Source organism: Sinocyclocheilus rhinocerous, unplaced genomic scaffold (genome assembly GCF_001515625.1).
Source record: "Sinocyclocheilus rhinocerous isolate Xijiao unplaced genomic scaffold, SAMN03320098_v1.1 scaffold1600, whole genome shotgun sequence".
In the NCBI taxonomy this organism is placed as follows: Eukaryota; Metazoa; Chordata; class Actinopteri; order Cypriniformes; family Cyprinidae; genus Sinocyclocheilus; species Sinocyclocheilus rhinocerous.
This window is the reverse complement of record NW_015665129.1, coordinates 70,999-88,278: the sequence shown is the minus strand read 5'-3', so window position 1 is coordinate 88,278 and position 17,280 is coordinate 70,999. Positions and strand designations below refer to the sequence as shown.

At 36.6% G+C, this 17,280-nt stretch overlaps 2 protein-coding genes across 2 annotated transcripts; one reads left to right on the top strand and one right to left on the bottom strand.

Annotated features, from left to right (window-relative positions):
* The first annotated feature begins 441 nt into the window (after positions 1-441).
* tmem81 (transmembrane protein 81) lies at positions 442-1,224 on the top strand. The gene has a single exon (XM_016542109.1). It carries the CDS (start codon positions 442-444, stop codon positions 1,222-1,224), a length of 783 nt encoding a protein of 260 aa, XP_016397595.1.
* Positions 1,225-2,079: 855 nt separating this feature from the next.
* LOC107731122 (serine/threonine-protein kinase 38) lies at positions 2,080-11,270 on the bottom strand. Its single transcript, XM_016542108.1, has 11 exons — positions 11,180-11,270; positions 9,958-10,094; positions 9,532-9,583; positions 9,237-9,359; positions 8,837-8,920; positions 8,625-8,748; positions 8,363-8,517; positions 5,716-5,818; positions 5,309-5,370; positions 4,780-4,900; positions 2,080-4,679 (listed from the first exon to the last, which is right to left on the bottom strand). Exons 2-11 carry the CDS (start codon positions 10,086-10,088, stop codon positions 4,543-4,545), a joined length of 1,092 nt encoding a protein of 363 aa, XP_016397594.1. The 5' UTR covers positions 10,089-10,094; positions 11,180-11,270; the 3' UTR covers positions 2,080-4,542.
* Positions 11,271-17,280: the final 6,010 nt, after the last annotated feature.

Below are 17,280 nucleotides of genomic sequence, written 5' to 3'. Positions count from 1 at the left end.
CTATAGATATGTGCATTAAAATAATTAGATAAACAAACAAAAATACCCAGTAATAATTAAATCAATTGATTCATTAATTTAAATAATAAATGTAATAATTTAATCCATGTGTACTATGGATGTGTATAAAAATTTAATAATTAAAAATAAATAAATAATGTAAAAAAAGAATCATCTTATTAATTTAATTCAGACGTGCTAAGGATGTGTGCTGCTATATGAATATATAAATCACTATATCAATAAATAAATAAAAATAATTAAAAATTATATATATATATATATATATATATAGTATATTCATATTATTATATGAATTATATATTTATTATATATATTATTATCATATTATTATTCATATATGGGCTTACAGATTCTCATTCTGGATATTTTCTGGCAGCTTTTGCTGATCACTGCTCTTCTTCAATGTCAAAAGTCACAATGGGTCATTCAGCACTTTGGCTGGTGTTGTTGCACTGGATGTTCCTGCACTCCCCAAGCAGTTGTAACAATTTAACCAAAGCCGAACTGCAAGAACTGGAGAAGATCAGCACCTGGGTCATCACCCGCAGCTTTCCCTGCAGTGCCACCTGCGGGCTTGGCCTCCACACTCAAGAGCTCTGCCCTACTGGGGGAAACCGAAACATCTCCAGCACTTCCTGCAAGATGAGGACCATCCGCTGCTTAGACACCTGGCAGTGTGGACTGAAGACCCAAACGGCAACTGCTGGTCAGCGTCTGGTGCTAGACTGCTTAGAGGAAGTGATGGAAGCCATGGGCCGCTTTGCATTTGTGGTGTCTTGGCGCTTTGCCCATGGAATCATCACATCTGATGACTCGTTATTCAGCCGCTATGAAGCCCTGAGCCTGGACAAGATGGTGCTAGACCCCCTCGGAGAAGAGGATTCTGGGACATACCGCTGTGACGTACTGGACACCGGCAAACGAAGAGTGAAGAGAATGTATAAAGGGGTGAAAGTGTTATCACCCAAAGAAGTGAGTTTAGACTTTGCCAAAGGTCTGATTCACTGGGAAAACCCAGAGAGCCTGTTTCCTAACATGACGACCACAGGAAACCCGTATCCCAGCAGCATTGTCCGAAACATGGCGCTGATAAGCGTGTTCATATCTGCTGCAATGGCGGCACTCATCCTTCTGCTCTTGAGGGGTTTCTACCAGATAACACTAAGAAGAACAGCTCAACTTTCCCAGAACAATGTTTGAAAACGTTTCAAAGATTAAAAAGTCAAATTAATAGCCCATATTCCTTAGTCACTGATGAATAGAAGTGTTAAAAATGAGTTTGACCAAGTCACAAATGCGTGGGATTGAAAAACATGCTCAAACTATCGGTGTACTATTTATAGAGCGGAGCTGTTAATGAACTGTTTAGAAAAAAGGTTCACATTCACATTTGTGTTAAAAAGGTCAAACAGTTCACTTCATCAACAATGGGTCAAGTATAGTCACAGGTTCCTAATTTGGATGCCAGCAAACAATGCTTAAAAATATTCCTTAAAGGGATAGTTCGCCAAAAATAAAAATTGTCATCACTTGCTCACCCTCAAAAGTTGTTCCAAACGTACACGAGTTTCTTTCTTCTGTTGAGCACAAAAGAAGATATTTTGAAGAATGTTGGTAACCAAACAGTTGACGGTAGCCATTGACTTGATTACCAACAGTATTCAAAATATCTTTTTTTGTGTATAACAGAAGAAACTCCTACAGGTTTGGAACAACTTGAGGGTGAGTAAATGATGACCGAATTATCATTTTTGGGTGAACTATCCCTTTAACTTGTACTTAAAGCAGCCTTACTTTAAAACAATCACATACATTATAACAGCGGTTGATAATTCAATTGACAAAAGATAATTAACCATGACGATTTTCAGATTAAAATACATTTTTAGCACGGTATGTTCTTCAATTAAAAAAAATATTTAAAAAAAAGCAATAAAAAGGTCTAAATAAAAGATAGATAGATAATCACATTTAACATGCCTTTATAGTGACTTTTCTGAAATACATAAATTTCAAGAACTGTATGTTCTTTAATAAAAACAACAATTGTTGAGGGGACTTTTTTTTATTCAAAATGTATAATATATGTTTTAAGGTACAAAATGTTCCTATGTAAGAGGAACAGAAGAGCCTCATACTCATTTAAATGAACTGGTATTTTATTCAGGATGTTTAACAGGTCAAAGTGTGCCCACACCTCAAAAACAAACTCTCCATCAAACAAATAAACCAGTGAAAGGTGCTCTGTGAGCGCAGGAAAAATCCACAAACACTCTACAACTCAAACTTAAGGCAGAGAGAGGACAAACGTCCACCCCCCACAGCAGAATGTGACATCAGTGAAAACTGGAACCATGTTCAAAACCATTCAGAAGCAGGAGTGCTGTTCCTCCATCAGCACTGGATTAACAGCAACAAATCTGAGATCTCCTGCACCGATAGTTTGTGAGCACTAGTGCCAGTGTGAATAAACTCCTTTATACACATTGGTGTAATTATTTCTTTAGCTCTAAGCAAGTAAATATAGACCCCAAAAATCTTAAGACTAGTCTATATCTGGTTAGGTGAAAAAAGTTGCAGAAAGAATTACAAACTCTTACGGGCAAACAGTCTTTCAGTGTGTATTTAACAACTTGACGTGTGTGTGTGTGTATTTTAAATATACACATGACATCACAACTAGCAAAAGGTGCATTGTTAATCTTTGAGAAGAGAGAGAAAAAAAAAGAGTCCTTTTCTCATTCAAAGAGAGTATCCTCACATTAGGACAAGGATGCAAGCAAGAAACCCACATAAAAATAGGTGAGATTTAAAAAAAAGACACTATCATTATGACACGCTGGTTTCATGATCATTTTCAGCATGTGCGATACAGCAACAAGAGATACAAAGCAGCCCAGCCTGTGATCTGCTACTTGTAGACAGTGTATAATTTCATCAAGCCATCTTTCATAAGCGATAACCATGAAATCACCCTCACATATTCCCATTCAATGATAGTAGAACAAGTGAAACAAATAAACAAAGCAGCACAAAGAAAATCAAAATACTAATTCTCAAACTCATTCATAGCTCTTTTGACTTGTCCAGCACACAAAAACATGCAACAGGCCGACTCTCAGACAGCATGAAAATCTCCAGCCACTATTATATATTAAAAAATAATAATAATAATACACATCCAGACCTAAGACGGTCACATATTGCTCGAAGGATAAAAACACCATTCAATCACGATTTCATGCTACTTCTATTTGTAGCATTCTGGGATACAGTAATCTGTTATCTGTGACAACATTTCTCTAGCAGTATATTGTGTTCAACAGCTGCTCAGCTAGAGATCTAACAAGCAATTCCATATACAAAACCTTTGTCATGCCGTGTAGTCGCCAAATCATTCACTTAAGCATTTAGGTGAATCTCAGATCATTCCAGGGCAGCCAATCCTAAATGAATGCAACTTCTAGAAGCCTCTTTGAATCTTCAAGATACATTCAATTTGGTCACAGAAAGAAGACATATGGGTCCCGATTGTAGAAATATGACTCAGTCATTCACTGTCTGGAATCCCACACACTTCTGAAAATCATACTTGCACCTTTGTTTGATTTTTACAAAGTCAGCCCTCACAAGCAACATGCTGATACAAGCAGCTTCCAATAACGCAGACTGATTGGAACCATTATGGAATGAATATTTTGCTACAAGTTTATACGTTAACAGCTTAAGAATTAATGCTGTATGAAAGCCAAAGCATCCACGATCAAACAACATCGAGAGTCAAGCCCATAAAGCCGATCAAAAGTGGCGCCTCTTTGGTAATATAAAAATTTTGCATTGAACATTTCATCCCCATATTAAAATGGAAGACTCAATCAAATTCAAATCCCTGAATAGTGTTGTTATTCTCCTCAAGATGCAAAAAATGTGGCTTTGTTCCCCAAACATCAGCAACATGCCCCTTTATTAAGAAAAACAACAGCATTAGCACCAAGCAACTTCTGAATCAGTCAGTGGCTAAAACAACCCATTAAATAAAAAACAAACGCTGGTCCGTTTGCTAGAGTTTGCTTGGTCTTTGACATCAGCTGGTAAAGTTTCCTGGTATGGTGATGAACAATTTGGTTTGATTGGCAAATGCATTCATGATGTTTCTGCTGGTGTATAAGAAGGATCCGAATGTAAGGCAACATCTGCAGCTCTCGGGGTTTGTGTGAATCACATTCAGATCAGACAGACTTACGAAGCCCCATGTTTTCCAGTGTCGCTGAGATCTTGGATGGTGAGCGCAACACAATTTTTAAAAATGTTAAAGGAAAAGAAGCCCTTAGATAAAGCTTTGAACGTGTCTTTCTATGAATTGAGTGTGGGTGAAGTCCACATCCATAAATGGGTGAGTCAAAACAGGAAACGGATGATGTAGGATCCTTCAGAAGCGAGGAGGAGCAATGGAGAATATCTCCTTATGGAAAAACAACCATTGAAAGAGTGCAGCAAGTTATCAAGTCCTATCGAAGCCTATCTCTTCCCAGTTTTCATGTACGATGGGATGCCTCCTCGTGCGGTCAGCCCCTCAAAGCGCTTGTAGGTGTAGTTGATGAACACCCAGTCTTTACTCTTCAGATCTGCCTCAGTGTGGTTGGACACAGGAGCGACTTGAGAGAAAGAGAGTGAGAATAAGATGTTTTGAAATACATAAAAGCCATAAAAAATGTCATGTATTTTAGAAAGCGTTACAACTAACTAAAAACAAACCTGAAGGCTGGAGGATGTCTGAATCAGGAAACTCGTCAAAGTTGGAGGTGTCGTCAATGCTTTTGATCTCAATCGGAATAGCCGCTGGTCTCTCCCTAGCGGAAAAAAATTGAGGCGCAAATCAGCATATTGGAATGATTTCTGAAAGATCATGTGACACTGAAGACTAAAATAAATGCAGTCTTGGTGAGAAGAGACTTTTCAAAAAACATAAAAATCTTACTGACCCCAAACTTTTGAATGATAGCACAAATATGTTTGGTGTGCAAATGTCAGGCATAGAGTAGCTATATAACCTAGATTTGCCTAAATAAGCAGTATCCAGATTTAAAGAGCACACTGCAATGTGCTCTACTTGAGCTTCCAATTGTCGCATGATGAATGAACCAGCAGTAATACAAGCCCCAAAATTACTATATTTTATTCCTATCTGATTATTTGACCCAAGTCATTTTTGAACAAAACTGGATTAAAATTGAAAAAATAAATAAACAAATCATTAAAAAACTAAATAAATAAAAAACACTACCAACTGTCTCCTGTTTCGTTTCCATGTTTCTGCTTTCCTCTTCGAGTTCATGTTCTGGAACGCTGAAGAAAAAAATTAATCCAAAATTACAGAATCAGCCATGCAGCCCTTTCATTTTTTCCGTCTACAATACCATTCAAATGTTCTGGGTCAGTAAGTTTGTTTTTTTTTTGAAGAAGAAGAAATTCATTAAGCAAGTAAGAATTAAATTTAAACTGCTGAAAAGACAGATCAAAGAATGCAGAAAAAAAAGAATAATGGATTCCATAAAAATAAAGCAGCACAACTGTTTTCAATGTTGATAATGATAAGAAAAGTTTCTTGAGCAGAAAATCAGGACATTAGAATGATTTATGAATGATCATGCGTCTTTGAAGACAGGAGTTATGGACAGTGATAAGTCTTACTGAAGTCGCTGGGAAGGCTGTGATTAAGGTTTCTGTAGAACTCTGTGCGGTGAGCTTTCTTCAGACCAGTGCATAGGCCAAAATCAGACAACTTCACGTGGCCCTGAAAGAGCAAAATGATGTTGTGAATGAGAAACACTCATAAGATCAAGGCTATGTGACCTACTAGGCTGTTAGATTGAGCTTTAAAGGGGGGGTATAATGCCATTTCACGCATGTTGAGTTATTTACACTGTTAAAAAGTTGGCCAAAGTTTCAAAAAACGATCTGGATGTAGAGGATGGCGCTTCATGACGTCATGAAGAATGGAGCTCCTTGTATGGGCACTTCTCCAGGAAGAACGCACCCACGCACACATCAACCAGAGCGAGAACAAGAGCATGCCCATAAATGCGCTTCATTCAGCAGCACTGCACGGGACTCACTCGGGAAGAATGTCTCCAAAGTGTGCTTTTGGTTGTAAGGGAAAAATAACCTTTGTTCAGCTTCCCAAAGAACGAAGCATTACGTAAACAGTGGATGCAGTTTGTTTTTCCGGGTAAGCAAAGGAGTTTTGCAAGTGTGTTTGTTGACGAACGTTTTATAAACAAGGCCCAGTTCAACTATGGATTTGCACATTGTTTGATACTGAAAGATGGAGCGATCCCAGCGATAAAAGATCCCGGTCATGATTCGGAATTGCAGACGGTAAGTAAAACAGCATCAAACGTCTTGTCACTCTTTAGCTTTGCCCACGGTGCACCTCCAGGAGCTTGGCTGTTTTCGGAGAGAATAGTAAAGCTGTATCTTTCTTTTATAAATATGAGAAAAATAAAGACTCTTTGGAGATCAGTAGGATGCAATACTACTTTATAGGTACTCAAGATTAACATGAGATTGGGTGAAAATGTGTGTTATATGCCCCCTTTAATGTTTCATGGTCACGTCAGAGTTGCCTATAGGGAGATCGCAAGACAATACTAAAAAAAATGTTTCTACAGTATCAGTAGTACTAAGTGAAATGTAACTGGTATTATTAATGGTATTCATAATTTAATATTGTGACAAACACCTAAATACAACCCGAATTCCAGAAATGTTAGGACTTTTTAAAAATGTGAATAAAATTAAAACTAAAAGACTTTCAAATCACATGAGCCAATATTTTATTCACAATATAACATAGAGAACATAACAAATGTTTAAACTTTTTACAATTTTATCCACTAAATGAGCTCATTTAAAAGTTGATGCCTGAAACAGGTCTCAAAAAAGTTGGCACAGGGGCAACAAAGGGCTGAAAATGCAAGAAATTTGAACAGATTCAGATGGGAGAACATCTAGCAACTAATTAAGTTAATTGACATCAGGTCTGTAACATGATTAGCTATAAAAGGGATGTCTTAAAGAGGCAGCGTCTCTCAGAAGTAAAGATGGGCAGAGGTTCTCCAATCTGTGAAAGAATGCGTAAAAAGATTGTGGAATACTTGATTGTGACGTTCCTCAACGTCAAATTGCAAAGGCTTTGCAAATCTCATCATCTACAGTGCATAACATCATCAAAAGATTCAGAGAAACTGGAGAAATCTCTGTGCGTAAGGGACAAGGCCGAAGACCTTTGTTGGATGCCCGTGGTCTTCGGGCCCTCAGACGACACTGCATCACTCATCGGCATGATTCTGTCATTGACATTACTAAATGGGCCCAGGAATACTTCCAGAAACCACTGTCGGTAAACACAATCCGCCGTGCCATCTGCAGATGCCAACTAAAGCTCTATCATGCAAAAAGGAAGCCATATGTGAACATGGTCCAGAAGTGCCGTCGTGTCCTGTGAACCAAGGCTCATTTAAAATTGACTGTTTCAAAGTGAAAAAGTGTTCTATGGTCAGACGAGTCCAAATTTGAAACTCTTGTTGGAAATCACGGACTATAACTCCGGGCTATAGAGGGAGACCTTCCAGTGTGTTATCAGTGTTCAGTTCAAAAGCCAGCATCTCTGATGGTATGGGTGTGCATAAGTGCATACGGTATGGACAGCTTGCATGTTTTGGAAGACACTGTGAATGCTGAAAGGTGTATATAAAGGTTTTAGACCAACATATGCTCCCCTCCAGACGACGTCTATTTCAGGGAAGGCCTTGTGTATTTCAGCAGGACAATGCAAAACCACATACTGCAGCTATTACAAGTAGTAGAAGAGTCCGGGTGCTGAACTGGCCTGCCTGCAGTCCAGATCTTTCACCTCAGGCAAGAATGGGACCAAATTCCAACACCAAAACTCCAGAAACTCATAACCTCGATGCCCAGACGTCTTCAAACTGTTTTGAAAAGAAGAGGAGATGCTACACCATGGTAAACATGCCCCCGTCCCAACTATTTTGAGACCTGTAGCAGGCATCAAATTTGAAATGAGCTCATTTTGTGCATTAAAAATTCAAATTTGCTCAGTTTAAACATTTGTTATCCATGTTCTATTGTGAATACAATATTGGCTCATGTGATTTGAAATTCTTTTAGTTTTAATTTTATTAAAATTTAAAAAACGTCCCAACATTTCCGGAATTCGGGTTGTAGTTCTAAACAATGTCCTACTTCAAAAACACTTTATTTTGCTACAGATAATTGATTTTGATGATTCTATTCAAGTACTGTTTAATGTTTTTACCCTGGAGTCCAGCAGGAGATTGTCTGGTTTGATGTCTCTGTGGATGAAGCTCATCTGGTGAATGGAGTCAATAGCCAGCACAGTCTCAGCAATATAAAACTGTGTGGCCTCCTCCGTTAAAGTGTCTTTCTTCATCAGTAGAGTCATCATATCACCTGGGCAATCACACACATGCATATATCAGTCATCCTTTGGAGTGGCTTTAGTACCATCTTTTTGATTGTAAAGGTTTCTTTGAAATGATCTGACATCCTGCACTCACCTCCAGGCAGAAACTCCATGATGAGGTAGAGGTTCATCTTATCCTGAAAGCTGTAGAACATCTTCACCACCCACAGACTATCTGCCTCTACAAGGATGTCCCTTTCTGCTCGAATATGGCCAACCTTGAACAGAAAACAGAGACCCGTTAACAAGACAAAGAACCTTAAATGTCACGTGTGGTCATACGCGACTCCATCAGTGAAGACTCACCTGTTCTTTCTCAAGCATATCAGCCTTACGCAAGATTTTCATGGCATAAACGTGTCCTGTGTCCTTCTTCTGAACTAACCGCACCTAGAGAAATAAAGTTTTCTTTAAGGATTTTAAATGTGCTAAAATATCACAAAATACACTACCGTTCTGATTTTTTGTTGTCGTTTATGAAAAAGTATTTTATGGTCACCAAAGCTGCATTTATATCCAGTAAAAACAGTAATATTGTAAAATACTGTTACAATTTAAAACAACTGTTTTCCATTTTAATATTGAAAAAATATATATAATGGTAGAGTACATACAATACACAAACTGCCTCACAGCTAACATGTACATGCAAAAAACAACTAAATTTTTTTAATTCATGAGGTCTTTAACAGAAAGAAACTCATACCTCTCCGAAAGCTCCTCGGCCAATCACTTTGAGTGACTCAAAGTCCTCTAATCCAAGCCGTGTTCGCTTGAGACGAAGAAACTCAGTCTCTTTCCTAGCATGCTCAGACCGCCGGAGACCCTTCTGCGGGACCAGAAAAAGCAGAAATGAAATCGACCGATCACAAGAAATTATATTCTGAACTTCTGTGTGTTTTAATATTTAACAAAACCACCAGTATCTAGATCAAGATGTTTGTAAATGTAAGCAAGGAAATACTTTCAGAAAAAAATACCAGTATTTCAGAAACACTCACCTCTTCATCACCTAGTCCCTCTTGATCCATGACCTTCTCCAATTTTTGCTGCCTGTAACAGATAAAGGATAACTTTTAGACATGTGATGAAACACTAGCACCAAGAGGCAGAATTGCTTCATCACTCCAATGAAAGGTGTGGTCGCCTAATCTGACATCATTTCAAGAGGGACGGAACAGACCGTCTAAAAGGGCCCCTGGAATTTGGGAGGTTCTTAAAGAAACAATGGGTGATAATGACAGATAGTCAATTCTGTAATTCTGCCAAACCTGTTCACTAGCGAAAGTTTAAAAACTACATATTTCTCACTTATTTTAACCAGCACATGGGCTACAACAAATGTTCAATTAAAAAAATGGTAAAGTCTATATACCTAAAAATAACATTAAAGCAAAGAAAAAGTCTTTTGCCTTTTTGGGTCTCACCTCATTTCCCTTTCCTCATGCTGTGATATCAGGTTGCTATAAAAATTCTCCAGCGTCACTTTGGCCATGGTGACCCTTTCCTTAGTGTGGTTGCTCATCGAGGAGCAGGACGTCTGACTTGTCATCGCCATGGTTAACTGGAGAGGAAAACCATGTTGCATCAGAATGGACAAAATTAGACATGTTTATAACTCCAAAAAGGATACAAAATAGTCCAGGTTGTTTTGACACTTCACAAGTCAGAGCTTTGAATCTGATATGGTTAGATACAATGCCTACCTGTGTTTAATCTATGAGAGAGGTTTTTAATTTTTCAGATGCCACGAAGCCCCAAATACCACCATTCTTTCCATTACCAGCTTCCCAGGTGCTTCTTGTGCAGGTATTCAGTGAAAGGCAGCATTTAACATTAGCTACAACATTTACACTGCAAGCCACAGTCCTTTAACACTCAATCTTCCACTTCCCAGAAACTCCACGCCTGTACGGTCTGACTGGCCCTTTGTTGCGCCGTGGCCAAAACAAGCATTAAATACCGGCTGAAGACGTACATTTGCGTTACTCTGCTTGGAAATTCAAACAAACGCTATATTTGTCATCTGACTCAACTTCCACGGCTGATGTCACTGAGACTGAGGTCTGGAAGAGAGCGTTTGCAGACAGCAAGGGGAATTTTACTCTGAATAAATCGTCTGACTAATAAAAAGAAATGAAACCAAGTTGACAACGAAAATCATAATGCCATAAACATGCCATCTGATGAACAACACTTAATACTAATAAAGTCCATCATGGAGAAACACGACAGACAGAAAAACGGAAAAAAACAAACAACGTAAACACGCACACTAAAGTTTGTCAGTGCAAACCCACGCTTTTAGTGGGTTTGTTTATTTAACATTTATGCAGTTTTACAAGCAATATCAAGGCTAATAAATTCTTATAATTCTAATAATTGCAGGCCTAAAGAGAACGTATGGAAAGTAAAAACACAAGAACTATTCTCAGTTAGTAAGACTGTCAGTCTGCTAGCAGCAGCCGCTAACGTTAACTGTCTGTTCAGACTCATCTGCTCTCATAGCAAAGTGTGAAACGGCTGAGATACAGCTTAATTTCCAATAAGAGCTCAAGCGACTTCGGCAAAGTATAAACAACTACCGAAAACAAACTATTACTTACTTGTAAACTATGTGTTTGTTTGAAATAATACTTGTTTGCTTACCTTCCACTCGACCTCAAACTGACTTGAGCTAGTGGACGACGACGGACATTATTTCCTTCTTCCGGGTTTGTGCTTGAGTGGAAAAGGGAACAAAACAAAAGTCCCCTTTCTTCTTCTTCTTCTTCTTTGAGGTTTAACGGCGGCTTGCATCCAAGAGCGTTGCATTACCGCCACCTTCTGGATTATTCTCCTGCAATGTTATTCCATTTTATTTCCTCCAGCTTGTTTTCCACAATCATATTTTCCTCATCAAACCCGTTCTACTTAAGAAATTACAAATATTTTTCCTGCTTTGTCTAATCACCCCACTTTGCAGTATATCTTTAATACCTGTCCCTACCAACCCATCTCTTCTTAATTCTTCCATCATATTTCTCCTCTGATCTTCATAACTTCTGCAACTTAAAAGAACATGTTCTATGGTTTCTAATGTCTGACAATATTCACAAAAACCAGTAGGATGCTTCCCTATAATGTGTAATGTACTAAGTCCCCTTTCTGTCGTCTAAAATGTAATTTCTAAAATTAGATAAATTTGATCAACCTTTCTTTGATTAATTGACCTACTGAAAAAAATTATCCTTCATTTCATTCATACATTTTTATACAAAAACCAAATTTGGGTATGCCTGCACACTGATATATATTTTTTTATGTTTTATTGAAATGTAAAACAAGTACCCATTTTGTGAGTAAAACAACAACAACAAAAGAAAGTTCTGTTTATATGGTCAAAGAATAAAATCGAAGAAAAATTAATGATTTTTATAAGGGACACCAGGGCTAGTTGTCACTAGGGATATGCCGGTATCAAATTTTCATGTTGCAATTAATTGAAAATGCAATCAAAATTCTGAATAATTTGTAATATATAATTATTCACGGTATTTAGAAGTGCCCACGATAACAATATCGTGCATACTCATTACCATGATATATCGCATTACCGAATACCGGCACAAGTCTAGTTGTCACACTAAATATGTCTTTGTAAAATGTATTATTATTAAGATAAGTTCTTGACAAAAACATAAAATGTTAGGGTTAGGGTTAGTTGTACAAAAATGTACAAAAACAATTATAGGCTTTATTAGCTCAATTTAAAGAGTAAAATGAAGAGATGAATTAAAGTTATTTTGTAATTAAAGTTGTAAAAAAGTACTTTCAGTATAGAACAATTTATTTTCATTTACAAATCTCAATTTAGATGCAAAAAAAAGTATAGAATTTCTGTAATTTACAAATTATTGTCATTTACAAACTTGCTTTGCAAAAAGAAACAATTTCCGGAACTACTACTTGTCTTTTATTTACAAGTTTCAACTTATAATACAAAAATAAAAGAATGCACAGAAATTACTGTGCTTCATTTACAAATAAAGTAAGCACAGTATTTAAAAAAAATTTAACATTTAAAAATAAATGACAAAATTAATGTACAGAACAACTTTTTTTCATTTTTAAGTTTCCCAGTAGCTCCATTTTCTCCAGAACTGACCTAAAAGAAGAGAAAAAGGAAAGACTTATGAAAAATATTAAGACAGGGCTGCAATCTTAAGGTTAGAAAATATGACACAGCACATGCATACAAAATACTCCAGAAATCATATTTCTAGATCATCAAGTTTGCCTAAAACATTTGTGGACATATCTTGCATGACAGCACTACAGAAAAAAATAAGAAATAAATAAATAAAAATAAAAATACATAATTATAATTAATAGAAATGTATAAATGTATAACATAATAAAACACATGTAACAGCTTGCCACAACCTGACTCTTGTCGTGTCAGCATATAGTTTTACTGAGTTCACTTATTTGTCCAACAGATAAGTTACTACAAGATATGGTGATATTGGAATTTTAGTTTCGAGCTCAGAATTCACATATTCTGGATTAAGGGGGTTCAATTTAACACATCACCATCCGCAGGCGCTGTTGTACAAAGAAGTCTGGACACTAGATCAGCATCCAAACCACAACATGCTAGTGACCTGTGGTACTGGGTGACCAGATCATCATGACAATTCAACACACACTCGGACAGGTGAGGTACAGCAGCAGAACTTTACACTCTCAGAAAAAAGGTACAAAGGCTTGGGTGGTACCCTTTCAAAAGGTACATTTAAAGAGTACAATATTAGTACCCCGAAGGTAAATATTAATACCTAAAGTGTACATATCAATACCTAAATATGTACATATCAGTGTACATTTCAGTAAATGATATGTATACATATCAGTACCCAAATGTTAGTACTTTTTAAGAGGGTAGCTACCACCCCAGTGACAGCTTTTGTAAAAGTGTACCAGTATGACAAATTACATTTACATTTAAATATTAGATGTGTGCTTCTTATTATGCTAATGAGAGAAGTCTGCTTTTAGCAAATTTAACATGTCAAGAAAGTTGTGCAAATGCAAACTTCTAGGTTTCAAATCGGTTTCAAGGGGGAACCTGGATCAATTACCATACACCCTTTTTTATCTGTCTATGTTAGGTTACAGCAAAAAGTAATATACTACTGTAATATTATTACTTTTGTAATGCGTTACTCCCAACACTGTAGATGACAGTCTACATAAGAACTGCATGGGATAATTAAAATATCACCTTTCTCGGCATGAAGAACTTTGAGTTTAAAAGGCACAATAGCTTGAAAACAATTAAATACAAATAGGTAAACAAAAGAACTAGTGAAGAGGTGCTTTTGGGGATTCTGACTAGACGCCTTAAAGGGTGATGACTGAAAAGTTACAGAGAGCATTTTTCAGTCTCTTCTACAACCCTACTGTTTGTCTGCTAAATGCTAAGTAAATGAGCTCCCTTGAAATTCCTGGCCAGAAGCGTGATATTCCTTTGCTGTTCTGCCTTACAAAGCCAAAACAGTAAAAATGCAACAGAAGAGGTGTGTCTCAATTCACATATTTATGCACTATTCTATACTATGAATAGTGTAAGTAGTATGCTCACAATGAAAATTTAGAAAAAAAATCTCATTCCTGGTCTGGATGATGCCCTTAATTAAACAGAGAACATGGCCCATTTCTTTCTCCCAATCAAGAATCAAGAATCAAGAATCAAATGCCTTCATAATGAGGTTTTGTCTGATTTTGCTCACTTCTTGGCTGTAGGTATGTACACACAAAGGGAAAGAAAGAGAAGTGAGATTCAGAACAACTGACTTGAGAAGCGGGCGGGACAAACTGGATGTCCCGCTCTTTTTTAGAATTGAAGGTGTGGCTTAAAACTTCCCTTACTAAATTCTACCATCTTTCTCTCTTTCAAGTTCTCTGTCTCTCCCTTTCACTCCATCTGTCTGTATTAGATGATATACTCAAGAACCATCTAGGAGTATCAAACCATAATTATTCTCTTTTTATATACGGAAGATGGAAGATCTTTTTGTTCCCTACATTGAAGATTTTGAATTAAAGTATCAAAAGGTAAGAAAACTACATTATCTCTCAAATATTCTCTCAGCAGTATGTCAGTACAAACAACATAGTGGACAGTTGTCTAATGGTTTCTTTATATAGAGTCACTAGTTAATAATTAACTAGTTAATTTGTTTCTTGATTAATTGTTAGCACCATTCATGAGATATTCTCTGAGAAGGAAGTAGAAAGACAATGTGGCCATCTATATAGCCGAAAGCAGCAATAATTCATGACAGAAGCAGCTCAGAGAACAATCACACAATTGTCTCTAGGTTCACATGGATCTGTACACTGTTTCTCCATTTAATCATAGTAGAATTATTGTATATTTCTCATACAGTATAATTGTAATGGCTGCTGTTGTACAGACTACCATGCATATACAGTATATCTAGATTCTAAAATAGACTTAAATGTGAATGTCCCTTGTTTACAGTGGCACTTGGTTGATATGGATTATGAATTGGCATATTTATCATATTTATAGCATTTTCTCGCTCTTATACTCAAATACTCACACACAAACTTCAGATTCACAGGATTCACAGGAGATGTAGACAGGATGTGGGGTGAATAGAGATTGAAGTGATGGAATAAGATTGAATATTATACAATCCACCACATTTCCATGCAGCGGTTTTATTTTTCACATATATTCAGAGCTTCAAAAGCCACTTCACTGGTTTAAAATGCGTCATACCTGTAGGATTTCATTTCCACTTTGGCATAAAGGTGTTTAATGTCAACAGTACGTAATGGCATTTCTTGAAGAGTCTGTTCTTGTGAGATATCACAGAGTTTATCTTGTGTTGGATCACTGATATTGTTCTACTGAATTTCTCAGAATTTGACATGTCTTAGGCGAGTTACCAGAAAATAACAATAGATTATGTTTCCTCCAACATAATAAGTATAGACCATTAGACTTTATAACATCTAGTGTTTTGAGTCCTATGTAAAGCTTTGTTTTACCCACAAGGCATTACAACAATAGCTTGCTGTGAGTGAGGCCCACATGTGTTATATATGCTAGTTCCTGTCAAGATGCTAGTCTTTGTGTGAGAACATCCTGTTTGATGATGATAAACACACAACATTTTTAATATCAATCTTTTTATTATAGCTAAAAGTAAACACTTGTGACCAAATGGCCACGTGTCTGCAAACACTGGCATAATGCCTTGAGTGTGTGTGTGTGTGTGTGAATACTGTCTTTCATACTTTGCCTTTGTTTTCTTTATTACTCCTTTAAAACGTATACTTTTGCTGTCCTTAAATGGATTTACAGTACATGTATCAGAATTACGTCTTGTGCTACGTGGTGTATAGTCTCGGTGAAGATTGCTGGCCTTTAATACAGTAGCTGTATTTGGTAATTCTGCGTCATGCATGTCTTTGAAACCACAATATACATGACAACATGACGTCCAATCAAGCATTACTGAACATTAATACATATGCTGTTTTCATTAGCCTATTGACATGACAATCACTGTGAATATGCATATTTTCACTAATGCATTATTGTATGCTATTAAGTTTAAAATGAAACATTTTGAAACAAAAACAAATATTGAACAACAGTAAATAAAGAATGAAGTCAACAATACTTTTATAAGTATCATTTCAATTCCTGCCAAACCCATGCTTACATTTGGCCAGCCAAATATTTATCATCTGACATGATTCAAGCTTTTATTGCAAATAGCCTATTATATAATAAAGATTGACCAGAGACAGATTTCTTCTTCTTTTAGTTTTTACTTTTTCAACAAATAGTGAGGTGCTTACAAAAAATTTAAAATAAATACATAAATAAACATGGGGCTGCCTTAATATAAGCCAAGACAATGTTTATGTATATGACTCTTTCTTATTGAACGGGCATTTACAGAAAGAAAAAGAAAAAACTTTTTTGGTTTCATTTTAGATAAACAGTCTCTTAATAGCCAATGTAGAAGATAACTAATAGCTTAAAAGCAGAATTTATTAAAGATTAAAATAATTTTCACAAACTTTCTTTAGACAAACATGACTTAATTAATCAAGAAATTATACATTAAAAAACACATGAAATTAATTGTCTTGGTTTTTAAAACCTGCAGCAGAGAAAACCTTTACTTGGACTCAATAAGAGGCTTGACAAGATTAGGCCTCGAATGACTTGAAATTGTGACAAAAGATTGTCTAATATGAATATTAAAAATTCAGCATGTTTGCTTAACATAGTGTACAATGTCTAATGGTGTTTTTCCATGCCTTGCAGAGCAAGTGATTGCAGTTAACCTTAAAAAAGCACTGATCTTCTAATCCCATTACTTACCACAACACACACACACGCACACACACACTTACCAACAATCCCCTGCCTTCTCCCACATACTTTATAACCCCTTACCCAACTTTATACCCCACCCATATTAAACAATCCCCCAAATTGTTAAACATTTCCAACGTGAACATTCATCAGTACTCTAATTATAATTTGTATTCATGCATAAGCATACGCATACATAACAAACCTCTGCCGATTCACTATTTTTAACATATAAGAGAGTGTTAAGATGGTGGCATTGTGCCAGGGCGTCCCTAAACATAGACACATGTTCACTCCTCCACACAGGAGTTAATCTCCTCCCCTCCCCGTCACAGGACAC

What these genes read in the sequence shown, in the direction of transcription:
- tmem81 (XM_016542109.1), top strand. Translation starts at nt 442, where the DNA reads ATGGGTCATTCAGCACTTTGGCTGGTGTTGTTGCACTGGATGTTCCTG.
- LOC107731122 (XM_016542108.1), bottom strand. Translation starts at nt 10,088, where the DNA reads ATGGCGATGACAAGTCAGACGTCCTGCTCCTCGATGAGCAACCACACT. An exon ending in AGGGACTAGGTGATGAAGAG is followed by an intron (nt 9,360 to 9,531) that starts GTGAGTGTTTCT and finishes CTGGTCCCGCAG; the next exon opens with AAGGGTCTCCGGCGGTCTGA. An exon ending in GCCGAGGAGCTTTCGGAGAG is followed by an intron (nt 8,921 to 9,236) that starts GTATGAGTTTCT and finishes TTATTTCTCTAG; the next exon opens with GTGCGGTTAGTTCAGAAGAA.